This window comes from Zalophus californianus, chromosome 11 (assembly GCF_009762305.2).
Source record: "Zalophus californianus isolate mZalCal1 chromosome 11, mZalCal1.pri.v2, whole genome shotgun sequence".
In the NCBI taxonomy this organism is placed as follows: Eukaryota; Metazoa; Chordata; class Mammalia; order Carnivora; family Otariidae; genus Zalophus; species Zalophus californianus.
This window is the reverse complement of record NC_045605.1, coordinates 106000076-106012764: the sequence shown is the minus strand read 5'-3', so window position 1 is coordinate 106012764 and position 12689 is coordinate 106000076. Positions and strand designations below refer to the sequence as shown.

At 52.7% G+C, this 12689-nt stretch overlaps 1 protein-coding gene across 3 annotated transcripts in view; it reads left to right on the top strand.

The window, feature by feature from the left end:
• The first annotated feature begins 7066 nt into the window (after positions 1 to 7066).
• Positions 7067 to 12689, top strand: part of MEN1 (menin 1) — a 7022-nt gene continuing 1399 nt past the window's right edge. Inside the window, exons 1-9 of one of the 3 annotated variants that reach the window (XM_027581152.1) lie at positions 7067 to 7559; positions 7949 to 8409; positions 9318 to 9526; positions 9709 to 9837; positions 10128 to 10168; positions 10241 to 10328; positions 11018 to 11154; positions 11523 to 11658; positions 12376 to 12540. In XM_027581152.1, coding sequence (XP_027436953.1) covers positions 7558 to 7559; positions 7949 to 8409; positions 9318 to 9526; positions 9709 to 9837; positions 10128 to 10168; positions 10241 to 10328; positions 11018 to 11154; positions 11523 to 11658; positions 12376 to 12540 — 1368 coding nt within the window. In that variant the 5' untranslated portion in view covers positions 7067 to 7557. Of the gene's footprint in view, positions 7663 to 7948; positions 8410 to 9317; positions 9527 to 9708; positions 9838 to 10127; positions 10169 to 10240; positions 10329 to 11017; positions 11155 to 11522; positions 11659 to 12375; positions 12541 to 12689 lie in introns of all 3 variants that reach the window. The other 2 variants (XM_027581153.1, XM_027581154.1) reach the window with 2 other exon arrangements.

Sequence of the window (12689 nt, the reverse complement as noted above, 5' to 3'; positions counted from 1 at the left end):
TGACCCTGGAACCGGGGCAGGCCTGGGGAGCTGAGGGCTATGCCCTGAGACTCATGGCCAGCCCTAAATTGGGGAAAGTACCAGGAAAGGGACCCCAGTGTCACATCTGCTTGGGGATGGGAGTTGGAGGGTGCCCAGGGAATTCCAGCCTCGAGAGTCACACAACCTGAATTCTAGTCTAGCTGTGCAGTCATGAACAAGTTATCTGACCTCTCTAAGCCTCCGTTTCCCCATCTGTAAATGGGGGATCCTAAAACCCACTTCATGGGAGGTTCTGGCGAGACTTTGGTGCAATGAGTGTAAAATGCCTTCAGCCCATTCTGGAAATGTTTGCTTCCACCCACTGAGATGGAGAACCCCAGAGAGGGGGCAGGGACACCGAGACCTCTTGCAAGCTAAGGCCCGCAGCCATCCTCTCCAAGTTGGGGAAATGCTGCTTCCCAGATACCCAGCAATGATTTAGCCAAAAGATTTCCACATTTTTAAAAAATTAATTTTCTCCCAGGGCACCTGGTTGGCTCAGTCAGTGGCGCAGGCGACTCTTGATCTCGGGGTTATGAGTTCAAGCCCCATGCTGGGCGTAGAGGTTACTTAAAAATAAAATCTTAAAAATAAAGAAATATAATTAATTTTCTCCCAATGTTTTATGTGGACAAATTTCAAACCTACAGAATGATCGAGAAAATAAGAACTCCTTGGATTCTCCACCTATACTCACCAACTGTTAACATTTTGCTGCCTCTGCCTTGCCTCCATATCTGTCAATACCTGCATGTGTACATAGCGTGTATCCTGCTACCATTTGAAAGTAAGTTGCAGACGTCTTGAACTGAGCACCTAAATACTTCACTGGGCATCCCTTAAGAATAAGGAGCGACTGTGCAGCGCCTGGGTGGCTCAGTTGGTTAAGTGTCCGACTCTTAATTTCGGCTTGGGTCATGATCTCGGGGTCCTGGGCTCAAGCATAGGGTCTAGCTCCGTGCTCAGCAGGGAGTCTGCTTGAGATTCTCTGCCCCCCGCCCATCGCGCTCTCTCTCTAAATAAGTAGATCCAAAGAAAGGTGGGGACGCCTGGGTGGCTCAGTCGGTTAAGCCTCTGCCTTTGGCTCAGGTCATGATCCCAGGGCCCCAGTCCCTCGTCGGGCTCCTTGCTCAGCGGGGAGCCTGCTTCTCCCACTGCCTGCGACTCCCCCTCCTTGTGCTCTCTCACTCTCTCTCTCTCTCTGGCAATAAATAAATAAATAAATAAATAAATAAATAAGGAGCCACCAGAAGTTACTGTTACTGTCTCAAGAGATTTAACACTGATGCAACAATATTATTTAATGACAATCTGTTATGGGATATACTGTGATCCCCCCTAATTTGTTTGTTGAAGTCCTAACCCCAAATAGCTCAGTGTATAACCTTACTAAGAAAGAGAACCATTGCAGAAATAGTTAAAATGAGTTCATTAAGGTGGGCCCTGATCCAATATGACCGGTTCCTTTTCCAAAGGGAAACTTGGGTGCGCCTGGCTGGCTCAGTCGATAGAACGTGTGATTCTTGATCTTGGGGTTGTGAGTTCATGCCTCACATGGGGGTTAGAGTTTACTTTAAAAACTTTTTTTTTACCTTTTTTTTTTTAAGATTTTATTTATTTGAGAGACAGAGTACAAACGGGGAGGGGCAGAGGGACAAGGCGACTCTGTGCTGAGCTCGGAGCCTGATGCGGGGCTCGATCCCAGGACCCTGAGATCAAGGCCCGAGCCGAAGTCAGACGCTTAACCAACTGAACCACCCAGGCACCCCCCCAATTTTTTTTAATTAAAGAAGGGGGAAACTTGGATGCAGAGACACACACTCGGGGAGAAGACCATGTGAAGCTTTAGGCAGAGATCGGGGTGATGCTTCTACAAGCCATGGACCACCAAAGATTGTCAGCAAACCCCCAGCAGCTGGGGAGAGGTCTGAACCAGATTCTTCCTCATGGCCTCAGAGGGAATCAGCCCCACTGACACCCTGACCTCAGCCTTCCAAACGCCAGATGGGGAGACAAGACATTTCTATTTTTTTCTGTTGTTTAAGCTGCCCAGTTCATGGTACAACTGTGTCCAAAATGTTCTTTATACCATTTTTTAAAAATCGGGTATCTAATTATGGATCAAATGTTGCATTTGGTCTAGGCTCTCTAGTCTCCCATTAGCCTGGAACAATTCTTTTGGCCTCCCGTTTTTGTTGTCTCCATGATATTAACATTTTTTAAGGGTCCAGGCTTGTTATTTTGTTGAATGGACTGCAATTTACATTTTTCTGATGGTTTCCCCATTAACGTTTTTGTCAAGAATATTACGTAGCTGGGGCACCTGGGTGGCTCAGTTGGTAAGCATCTGCCTTGGGCTCAGGTCATGATCTCAGGGTCCTGGGATGGGGCCCCCACAGTGGGCTCCCTGCTCAGTAGGGAGTCTACTTCTCCTCTCTCTGCAACCCCCCCTACTTCTGCTCATGTGTGCATGCTCACTCTCTCTCGAATAAATAAAATCTTTTCTTTTGGTCTTTTTTCCCTGTTATTTGTTTGTTTATTTGAGAGGGAGAAAGAGAGAGCAGAGTGAACAAGAACTCAAGTAGGGGGGAGAGGCAATTAGAGGAGAGGTAAATTAGAGGGTGAATTCCCCTGTGACTCTCTTCCCTCCCCCCATAAGATGAGTTTATGTCTATGTGTTGCCATATAAGCCAGACATCAAGAGGGGTCACCCTCCTGCAGCTTCCTTGCTTCCATCAGCGGGAATCAAGTCAGAGCTTCAAGGCCTTCCTTACTCTTGGCAGGTTCCCTCACCCTCAGCTTCACGGCAAGGGACTCAGGCGTCCTAGGTTCTCCATACTCTGGCCGTCCCCTTTTCTGACCTCATCTCTATGCTCAGCTCCTAATAGCTCTCCACGGTGCCCTCCGGGCTCCTGGTCCGTCTTCAGCAAAATCCCCCATGTCCTTATCCCCTTTTGTAGATGGTCCTTAACCCCCTGCTCTAGCAGGAACCCTGAGGTCACTACTGCCCCCCACCTTCTATCACTGGGCCTGGAGGTGGGGTAGGTGCTCTCCATGGTTCTCATTGATGCTTACAGACATCCTCCTCCCTCCTTTCAAAAACTCAAGTTGGCGTGCACTCCAGTTTGTTTCTGACATCTCCCAACCCATGGATCGTTCCTTTTTTGACCATTTCTAGCTCCTGGCTTCCTGTCACTCTCTCCCTCCTGCTCCGGTTTTCATTCTTAGAGACTGTGCCATAACAAACAGATGATCCAGCCCTGGGTCCCGTGACCGTGTCTTCCACTCTGCCCAAGCCACACACTCCTGTAGCCATCCTGGAAAGCTGCTCCAGACCTGCACGAGAGCCACCAGTTCCATGGGCTGTGGAGCCGCTGACAAGTGACTAGCCTGAAGTGAGATGTGCTCTGAGTATAAAATACATAGCAGATTTCAAAAACTTAGTGTGGAAATATATATATAAATTATCATTAATAATTTTTATACCGATTACAAGTTGAAATAACATTTCAGACGTTATTTTTTTTTAAGATTTTATTTGTTTATTTGCCAGGGATAGAGCAAAAGAGAGAGAAGAGTACACAAGCAGGGAGAGTAGCAGGCAGAGGGAGAAGCAGGCTTCCCGCGGAGCAGGGAGCCCGATGCGGGGCTCGATCCCAGGACCCTGGGATCGTGACCTGAGCCGAAGGCAGACACCCAACGACTGAGCCACCCAGGCGCCCCAATAGCTACTAGGAATTTTAAAGTTATATATATAGCTCATGTTATATTTCTACTGGAAGTACTGGGCTAGGTCTTTTCATTGCCAATAACAGCAGCTCTCTCCCCGTAATCTCAGTCCCAAGCATCCCTATCTCAAGCATCTCTAACCAACACGCCTATCTGTCCAGCTCTATCACCCCAACTCCGGTAAACTTTTGACCCCACCGGAACCTACAATCCACGGATTTTGCCACACTTTTGCTGTCCCTCATCCCTCATGTGTCCTTACGTCTCTCCTCACGCAGCATAAATTCCAGGTCAATCACTATAGTTACTCTTTTGCATAATGCATCTATTTACTCAGCAAATCTTTGCTGAAGACCAATTATATGCCAGACTCTATTCTGGGCATATGGGACACATCAATAAACAAAACAGACAATATCTTGTCCTTGTGGAGCTTATATTTTGGTGGTAGGAGACAAACAATAAACAAATAAGTAAGTTATATAACATGCTGGAATGGTTATATAATATGCTCAATTGGGGGTAATTTTGGCCCCCCTCCCCCTCAGGGGACATTTGGCAATGTCTGGAGACATTACTAGTTGTCACAACGGGGGAAGAAGTGCTACTCGCATCTGGTTGGTAGAAGCCAAGGATGCTGCTAAACATCCTACAGCACAGAGGGCGGTCCCCAACTACAATTATCCAGCCCCAAATGTCAATAGTAACATGGTTGAGAAACTCTCTTCTAGAAGGTGTGAGTAATTTAGGGGGGAGAAAAGTAGAGCAGGGTGGAGGGACTGAAGGAGAATTTTGTGTTGGAGAGTATGATCTTTTTTTTTTTTTTTAAGATTTTATTTATTTGAGAGAGAAAGAGCATGGGGGGAGGGGCAGAAGGACAAGCAGACTCCCTCCTGAGTGCAGAGCCCAGGGGAGGAGGGGGGCTTCAATCCCAGGACCCTGAGATCATGACCGGAGCCAAAATCAAGAGTCAGATGCTTGGGGCGCCTGGGTGGCTCATTTGTTAAGCGTCTGCCTTCGGCTCGGGTCAGGATCCTAGGGTCCTGGGATCCAGCCCCGCATCGGGCTCCCTGCTCAGCCGGAAGCCTGCTTCTCCCTCACCCACTCCCCCTGCTTGTGTTCCCTCTCTCTCTGTGTCTCTCTCTCTCAAATAAATAAAAAATCTTTAAAAAAAAAGAAAGAGAGGAGCCTGGGTGGCTCAGATGGTTAAGCGTCTGCCTTCGGCTCTGGTCGTGATCCCAGGGTCCTGGGATCGAGCCCCGCATCGGGTTCCCTGCTCCTTGGGAGCCCGCTTCTCCCTCTGCCTCTCTCTCTCTTTCTCTGTCTCTCATGAATAAGTAAATAAAATCTTAAAAAAAAAAAAAAAAAAGAGATGCTTAACCGACTGAGCCACCCAGGCGCCCCACAGAGTGTGATCTCAAGTAAGCTGGTCAGGTCTGGGTCAGCCTCATTGAGAAGGTGACATCTGAGCAAAGGTGTGGAGGAAAAGAGACAACCAACTGGGTTTCCTGTTTTCATTGAAAAAATTAAAGTACCAGGACATGTTCCCATGTATTCTGCCTTCTCTCCAATTATTGCAGAGAAACTGTTCATACTCCTAACAAAGGCCAAACCTGCCACTCAGGAACTCCCATTCCCTCCACGCATTCAAGGCCATCAGTCCTGCAATTCTCCCCTATTAAACACCACCACCACAACCTCCTTTGACCTTCTTTCCCCCTCCCCCGCCCCACCCACCAGCTGCCATCTTATTTTTCTCCTGTCTTTGCCGCAAAGCTCCCTGAAAGAGTTGAGTATTAGCACTGTCTCCAATTTCTTTCCTCTCATTTTTCTTGAGCCAAGGAACTTCAGGCTTTTGCTCCCAAACTGCTCTTAATGTGGTCACCAGGCATTCCCCCTGAACCAAATCCAGTCAGTCTTCCATGCTCAGTTTGCTGACCTATGAACAGCGTCTGACACTATCAGTAACACCCCTGTCTCGGTGGTCCATCTTCTTCTGCACAAATGCTCGTCTGGTTCTCTTCCTGTCTCTCCGGCAGTCTCATTTGCTCATTCCTCCTGGTCTCCTAATCTCTATGCGAAGAAGTACCCCAGAACTAGGTCATTGGTGATCTCATCCCCCATATACTCTTCGCCCAGGTTCCCCTAATGTTAACATCTGACCTAATAGTGATACATTTATCAAACCTAACTGATGAAAACTACGAACGAAGCCACAGACTTTATTTGAATTTCACAAGGAGGGTTCCCAGGTGCCCTGACTAGTTTGGTGTTAAGACTAAAAGTCCCATACTCGAAGTGCCCTCAGTCCTGGCTATGACGGTCAGCCACCCTATTGACCATTTTTTTCTACTGATGTCCTTTTTCTGTCCCAGAATTCAACCCAGAACACCATGTTGCATTTAGTTGTCCTGTCGTCTTACTCTGTTTTAATCTGCAAAAGTTTCTGTCTTTCCTCATCTTTTATGACCTTGACACTTTTGAAGAGTACTGGTCAAGTGTTTGGTAGAATGTTCCTCAGTTTGGGCTTGCCAGATGTTTTCTCATGATTAGACTAGGCTTATGGATTGGGGGGAAAATACCCACAGACGTGAAGAAGGGCAGAAATTTGATACTTTACTCACTGCTATATATCCAGTGCCTAGGACTGAGTGCCTGGCCCACAGGCACCAAAAATCTGTTTGTTGAATGAATAAGGAAGGTGAATGGATGATTCTGTAGAAATTATTTAGTAGTATTTTGAAGTTTTGAAATGTTCTTAATAGGGGCGCCTGGGTGGCTCCGTCGGTTAAGCATCTGCCTTCAGCTCAGGTCATGATCCCGGGGTCCTGGGATAGAGCCCCACATCAGGCTCCCCACTGAGGGGGGAGCCTGCTTCTCCCTCTGCCTGCCACTCCCAAGCTTGTATTTTCTCTGGCAAATAAATAAATAAAATCTTTTTTTAAAAAAAGCCTCTTTTTAAAAAAATAAAAATGTTCTTAATATAGATAGTATCTTACCATACATATCGTTCTGAAGCTTTTTTCCCTCCAACAACATGCTCTTACCCTATTACAAATAACAATAATGATTCTTCAGATGTTCATCTTTGCACATATATTAAATTTTCTCAAGAGCAGAACTAGGGAAGAATTGCTAGACATACAGCAGACACGTTTACATGTTAACGGATACTGATAAATATCCAATTCAAGTGTTTGAACGCACTTACAGTACTCTGGCAGTGTTTGAAAGTGCCCGTTTTCTTCACATTTTTTTTTTAAGATTTTATTTATTTATTTGACAGAGACACAGTGAGAAAGGGAACACAGCAGAGGCAGAGGGAGAGGGAGAAACAGGCTTCCCGAGGAGCACGGAGCCCAAGACCTGGGATCATGACCTCAGCCAAGGCAGACGCTTAACGACTGAGCCACCCAGGCGCCCCAGTTTTCCTCACATCTTGACCTCACGTGACAGCCTAAGCGCAGGGACCGCCTGAGGACTGTCTGGGTCACTCCCCGGACTACATCTCCCTGAATGCACCGCGGTTCACGGCCTACCTGGGGGGCGTGAAATGGCGTGACCAATCCCCGAGGATCTCAGGAAGGTGGTGCAGCCTCCACTCCTCACCTACCGCCGGGGAGCCCAGAGCAGCGGACTACCACTCCCATCAGCCACCGCGGACAGTCGGCCGACCACCATTTCAAGACGCGGCAAGGGCAGGAGAGGGCCCGGGACTGCACTTCCCGGCAGGCAGTGCTGCCCAAGGGGCGGAACTCCATTTCCCAGCAGGCTCCAGGCGGCGGGCGCCGCGGTGCCTTGTGTGGGATGTAAGCGCGGAGGTGGGCGCGGGGGACCCAGGCCAGGACTCTCCTTGGGATTTGGGGGGCATGGCCTAGGGGCGCCTTCCGGACGGACTCTAGGTGTCCGGGGGTACGGTCGTAGAGAGGGGGCGGAGCGGCCATGGAGGGTTCCCCAGCGGGGTCCTAGAGGCGGACCCCCATCGGGGCCGCGGCTCCTGGGGTTGTGGGGGACGAGGAGGCCCTTACAGCCTCGGCTGAGGGGTCTCCGACGGAAGAGGGGGAACAGATGAGCGGAGGGCCAGGGGGGCGGGGAAGCAAGAGAATGTAGGGAATAGGCGTGTAGAACCTTAGCCGAGCCTGGGAGGGGGCTCCCCGGTCGTGCCCGCCCGACCCTCCCTCCTCCGGCTCGCCCGCAGGCCGAGGCCCGCCGCCATGGGGCTGAAGGCCGCTCAGAAGACGCTGTTCCCGCTGCGCTCCATCGACGACGTGGTGCGCCTGTTTGCTGCCGAGCTGGGCCGAGAGGAACCGGACCTGGTGCTCCTATCCTTGGTACTGGGCTTCGTGGAGCATTTCCTAGCTGTCAACCGCGTCATCCCCACCAATGTGCCCGAGCTCACCTTCCAGCCCAGCCCCGCGCCCGACCCACCCGGCGGGCTTACCTACTTCCCGGTGGCCGACCTATCCATCATCGCCGCGCTGTATGCCCGCTTCACCGCCCAGATCCGTGGCGCCGTCGACCTGTCTCTCTACCCGCGAGAGGGGGGTGTCTCCAGCCGAGAACTGGTGAAGAAGGTCTCCGATGTCATCTGGAACAGCCTCAGCCGCTCCTACTTCAAGGATCGGGCCCACATCCAATCCCTCTTCAGCTTCATCACAGGTTGGAGCCTGACAGGTGGCAAAGGGGGAGAATCCTGTCTCACCTGGGAACCTTGGCCCACCTCTTCACAACACTGTATGGTTTGCAGAGCCCTTTAAGACCTGTAAGCCTTGTGAAGTGGGGCAAGTGTTATTACCCTCTTTGCAGCTAGGGAAACTGAAGCACAGAGAAGGGAAGTGACATGCCAAAGGCACAGAATGGCAGGGCTGGGCCTGCACCTCAGTCACTTGACTCTGCCTCCTCAGCACCCCCATCCCTGCCATTGAGCAGCTACAGGAGACCCTCAGCCCAGTATGAAGCACTAAAGGCAGGAGCACATCTGGGGAGAGAGGAGCCAAAATCTGGCTACATTTGAGACACTTAAATGAAAGTGAACGGATGAGGGAGGGGCTTCGTGTCAAGGAGCTTAAGACTCAGGGCTTGCAAAGAACTTTCTTCTTTGCTCCAAGCCCAGTTGACTGGCAGTCAGGTCCTGGAGAGCCACGTTGAGAAGGAATCAGGCTTCTTCTGCGCCTAGCAGGAAAAGAGTACAGAGATAAATTAGGAGTATCTACCAGTGGGTGTGTGAAGAAAGAGTGTTGGCCAGAGGGTCCCATTTTTGCTGTCCCTGTTATAACCTAATAGGCACGATAAAACAGTACGGTTGCAGAGAAAGAGAAGGGACAGGGTCAAAGGCTGGGTGGAGCTGTGGAAGAGCCAAGAAGGTCTTTCGCTGCAGCACGTCAAGGGGGAGGGAGAGGCTTCGAACACATAGGAGGAAAGGGATTGAGCGTTGATGGGCAGGAGCATCTAAGGTTTGGGTACAGGCTTGGAGGTGAGGGTGGGAGGGAGCATGGCCCATCACCACCTGGCCCCTTTCCCCAGGTCAGTGCTCAGAGGACTCTCTTCCATGCCCTTCCTGTCCACAGGCACTAAACTGGACAGCTCTGGTGTGGCCTTTGCCGTGGTGGGGGCCTGCCAGGCTCTGGGTCTCCGGGATGTCCACCTGGCCCTGTCTGAGGACCACGCCTGGGTAGTGTTTGGGCCCAACGGAGAACAGACAGCTGAGGTCACTTGGCATGGCAAGGGCAACGAAGATCGCAGGGGCCAGACAGTCAACGCGGGTGTGGCTGAGCGGGTATGCCCCCTCCCACTACCTTGTGCATTTCACACTCTCCTCTTCTAGTCTGAGCCACCTCCCCTCTTCCTGGCACCACCTTCCTGTGCCGAGAAGGGGGAGTGCCCCTTTCCTGGCTGTCATTCCCTGGAGCAGGCACAGGTGGGGCCATCCTGAGACATCTGGTCTTGTCCTCTCCCAAGAGCTGGCTGTACCTGAAAGGATCATACATGCGCTGTGACCGAAAGATGGAGGTGGCATTTATGGTGTGTGCCATCAACCCTTCCATTGACCTGCACACCGACTCCCTGGAGCTGCTGCAGCTGCAGCAGGTGAGAGGTGCCTGTGGGACCATGGGCGGGGGCACTTTCCCTTCCTGAGCTTCAGCTTCCCCTTTGGTAACAGGGGTTACTCATTCTTGGCCTGGCCTTTCCCAGGGTTCTTGGGAAAGTAGAATTGAGATGCAGAAGGGCTTTGACTCCCATAAGGGGCTGGTTCCTGAATTTTGGCCCCACCCACCTGGTGGGAGGTCCCTGCTGGTATGCCACTCACATCTGCCTGGTAGACTGAGACCCTCCTCACCTCCCCCCAGCTCATATCTCTCTCCTTCGGCCCCCCCCAGAAGCTGCTCTGGCTGCTCTACGACCTGGGACATCTGGAAAGGTCAGTAGGGGGAAGTGGCCAGGCTGGGCCTCGGGGCTGGGGGGGCAGCCTGGACTCATGACCCCTTCCTAGGTACCCCATGGCACTGGGGAACCTGGCAGATCTGGAGGAACTGGAGCCCACCCCTGGCCGGCCAGACCCCCTCACCCTCTACCACAAGGTGGGGACATCTCAGGAGGGTACAGAAGGGAGGCCCAACAGTAGCTGGGGTCCCCTTCTACCTGGGGACTGGGAGGGGGCAGGTGAGGAGAGAGGAACTTTATGTGTATTGGGGGGTATTGCCCTTCCATTTCCCATTTTGTATTTAGCATATGCATGTTCAGTGTAGTCCGGGCTGTCTGAAGAGGGATGTTCTGGGTTCCCCAGCCTGGGAGGGGTGGGGCCTGAATTTGTCCCCTCAGCCCTGCTTTTTCTGTTGCCTCTTACTGTCCTAGAGTATAACAGAGGTCACATGTGGCGGGAGCACTGAGGAGGGGTTGTTAAGTTTGTGGGGGGTGGGGTAGGAGGGACATTGGGATGGGCTTAGAAGGCTTTGGTGTTTGGGTAGGAGTGTGTCAGAAAGCCAGGGAAATGGATATGCCCCAAGCTTGGAGGATGGGTCCCTTCCCTTTCCTAGCCCTTGTTCTCTGGGGGTCCCTGCCCCCTGCAGCATGGCCCAGGCCTCAGCAGGGAGTTGTGCAGACCCTGGGGAGGAGCACCTGGCAGAGAGGATAGAAGGGAGTGGAGGTGAGATTGGAGGCAGGACCCGCTGGGATCTGCCTACTGCGCCTCATGGGTGTGACCCAATTGGATTTGTGCCATCCAGGGCCACTGGGGCTGCTCCCTGAGGTCCCTCTGCTCTATCCCCAGGGCATTGCCTCAGCCAAGACCTACTACCGGGATGAGCACATCTACCCCTACATGTACCTGGCTGGCTACCACTGCCGCAACCGCAATGTGCGCGAAGCCCTCCAGGCCTGGGCTGACACGGCCACTGTCATCCAGGAGTGAGGATCCCCCCACTAGGGCCTCAGGCCGGCCTTTCTTCCCATTCTACCTAATTCCCAACCACCCTCATCCAGGCGTGAGGCCTAGGTCCCTAGCCCTATCCCCTTTCCATCCAGTCCCTAGGCAGCCAAGGCCACCATCACGCAGGAGGTTGGGACCCCTTGATGAGGGCCTCACACCTTTCCCTGGTTCCCCTGGCCTCCCAGTTTCCAACCACTGACATCCAGCAGTAGAATCCGCATGCCTTGCCCCACGCCGCCCCCCTTGCTCAGACCCGTCATTTCCAAGTGAAGACCCCACCCGCTCACCAGGTCCCTGGGGATCCCTGCCATGGCCCAGACCTCACAGCGCCCTACTGCTCTCACAGCTACAACTACTGCCGTGAAGACGAGGAGATCTACAAGGAGTTCTTTGAAGTAGCCAATGATGTCATCCCCAACTTGCTGAAGGAGGCAGCTAGCCTGCTGGAGGCCGGCGAGGAGCGGCCAGGGGAGCAGACCCAGGTGAAGAGCTGGAGCTGCAGCCTGTGTTCACCTTGCCCACCCCCCCCCCCCACCCCCAGCAGGGCTCCCCATCCCAGGACACAGGGACTGCTGTGTAGGACTGGGGGCTACTGTGCAGGACTGGGGCCTGCCGGGGGAAGGTGGTTCTGCGCGGAGAGCTACATTCTCTGCTGCAGTAGGGGGTCCCCGGCCTGGCTCTGAGGGAGCTGAGGCTATTTTAGGGGTTTCTACCCTGTGCCTTCAGGTAAAGGGGGTGGAAGCCCATCTCTCTCATGGTGCATACCCCTCATTCAGTTGAGGGGATGGGGTGTAGGTAAGAGATGGCTTCTGCTTTCCCCCCAAGTCCTGGCTAAGGACTGGTTTTATAAAAGGAAAGAGGTTCTAAGCGATCTTTTCCCCTGTGCTCACCTCTTTTTTTTTTTTTAATATTTTTATTTACTTATTTGAGAGAGAGTGAGATAGAGCATGAGAGGCAGGAGGGTCAGAGGGAGAAGCAGACTCCCCGCTGAGCAGGGAGCCCAATGCGGGACTCGATCCTGGGACTCCAGGATCATGACCTGAGCCGAAGGCAGTCGCTCAACCGACTGAGCCACCCAGGCGCCGCTGTGCTCACCTCTTTTGAAGCCAGGGCTGTCTGCCTAGGCAAGGGGCTTGGACTGTGCCCTGTGATGGGGGGGGGGGGGGTTCTAACCTGCGCCCTCATTTCCTCTTGCCCAGGGGACCCAGAGCCAGGGTTCTGCCCTCCAGGACCCAGAGTGCTTCGCCCACCTGCTGCGGTTCTATGACGGCATCTGCAAGTGGGAAGAGGGCAGCCCCACCCCGGTGCTGCACGTGGGCTGGGCCACCTTCCTCGTGCAGTCCCTAGGCCGCTTTGAGGGGCAGGTGAGGGGCAGCTGTGCAGGGTGGCTTGGGGGGGGGGGGGCCAGGGGGTGATGGCAGCTGCCGAGGCAGAACCTTTGTGGTCCTGAAGAGTGTTGGCTTGTCCCCTTTGAGTGCAGATAAGACTGAGGCCCTGGGACGCGGCGGCCGAG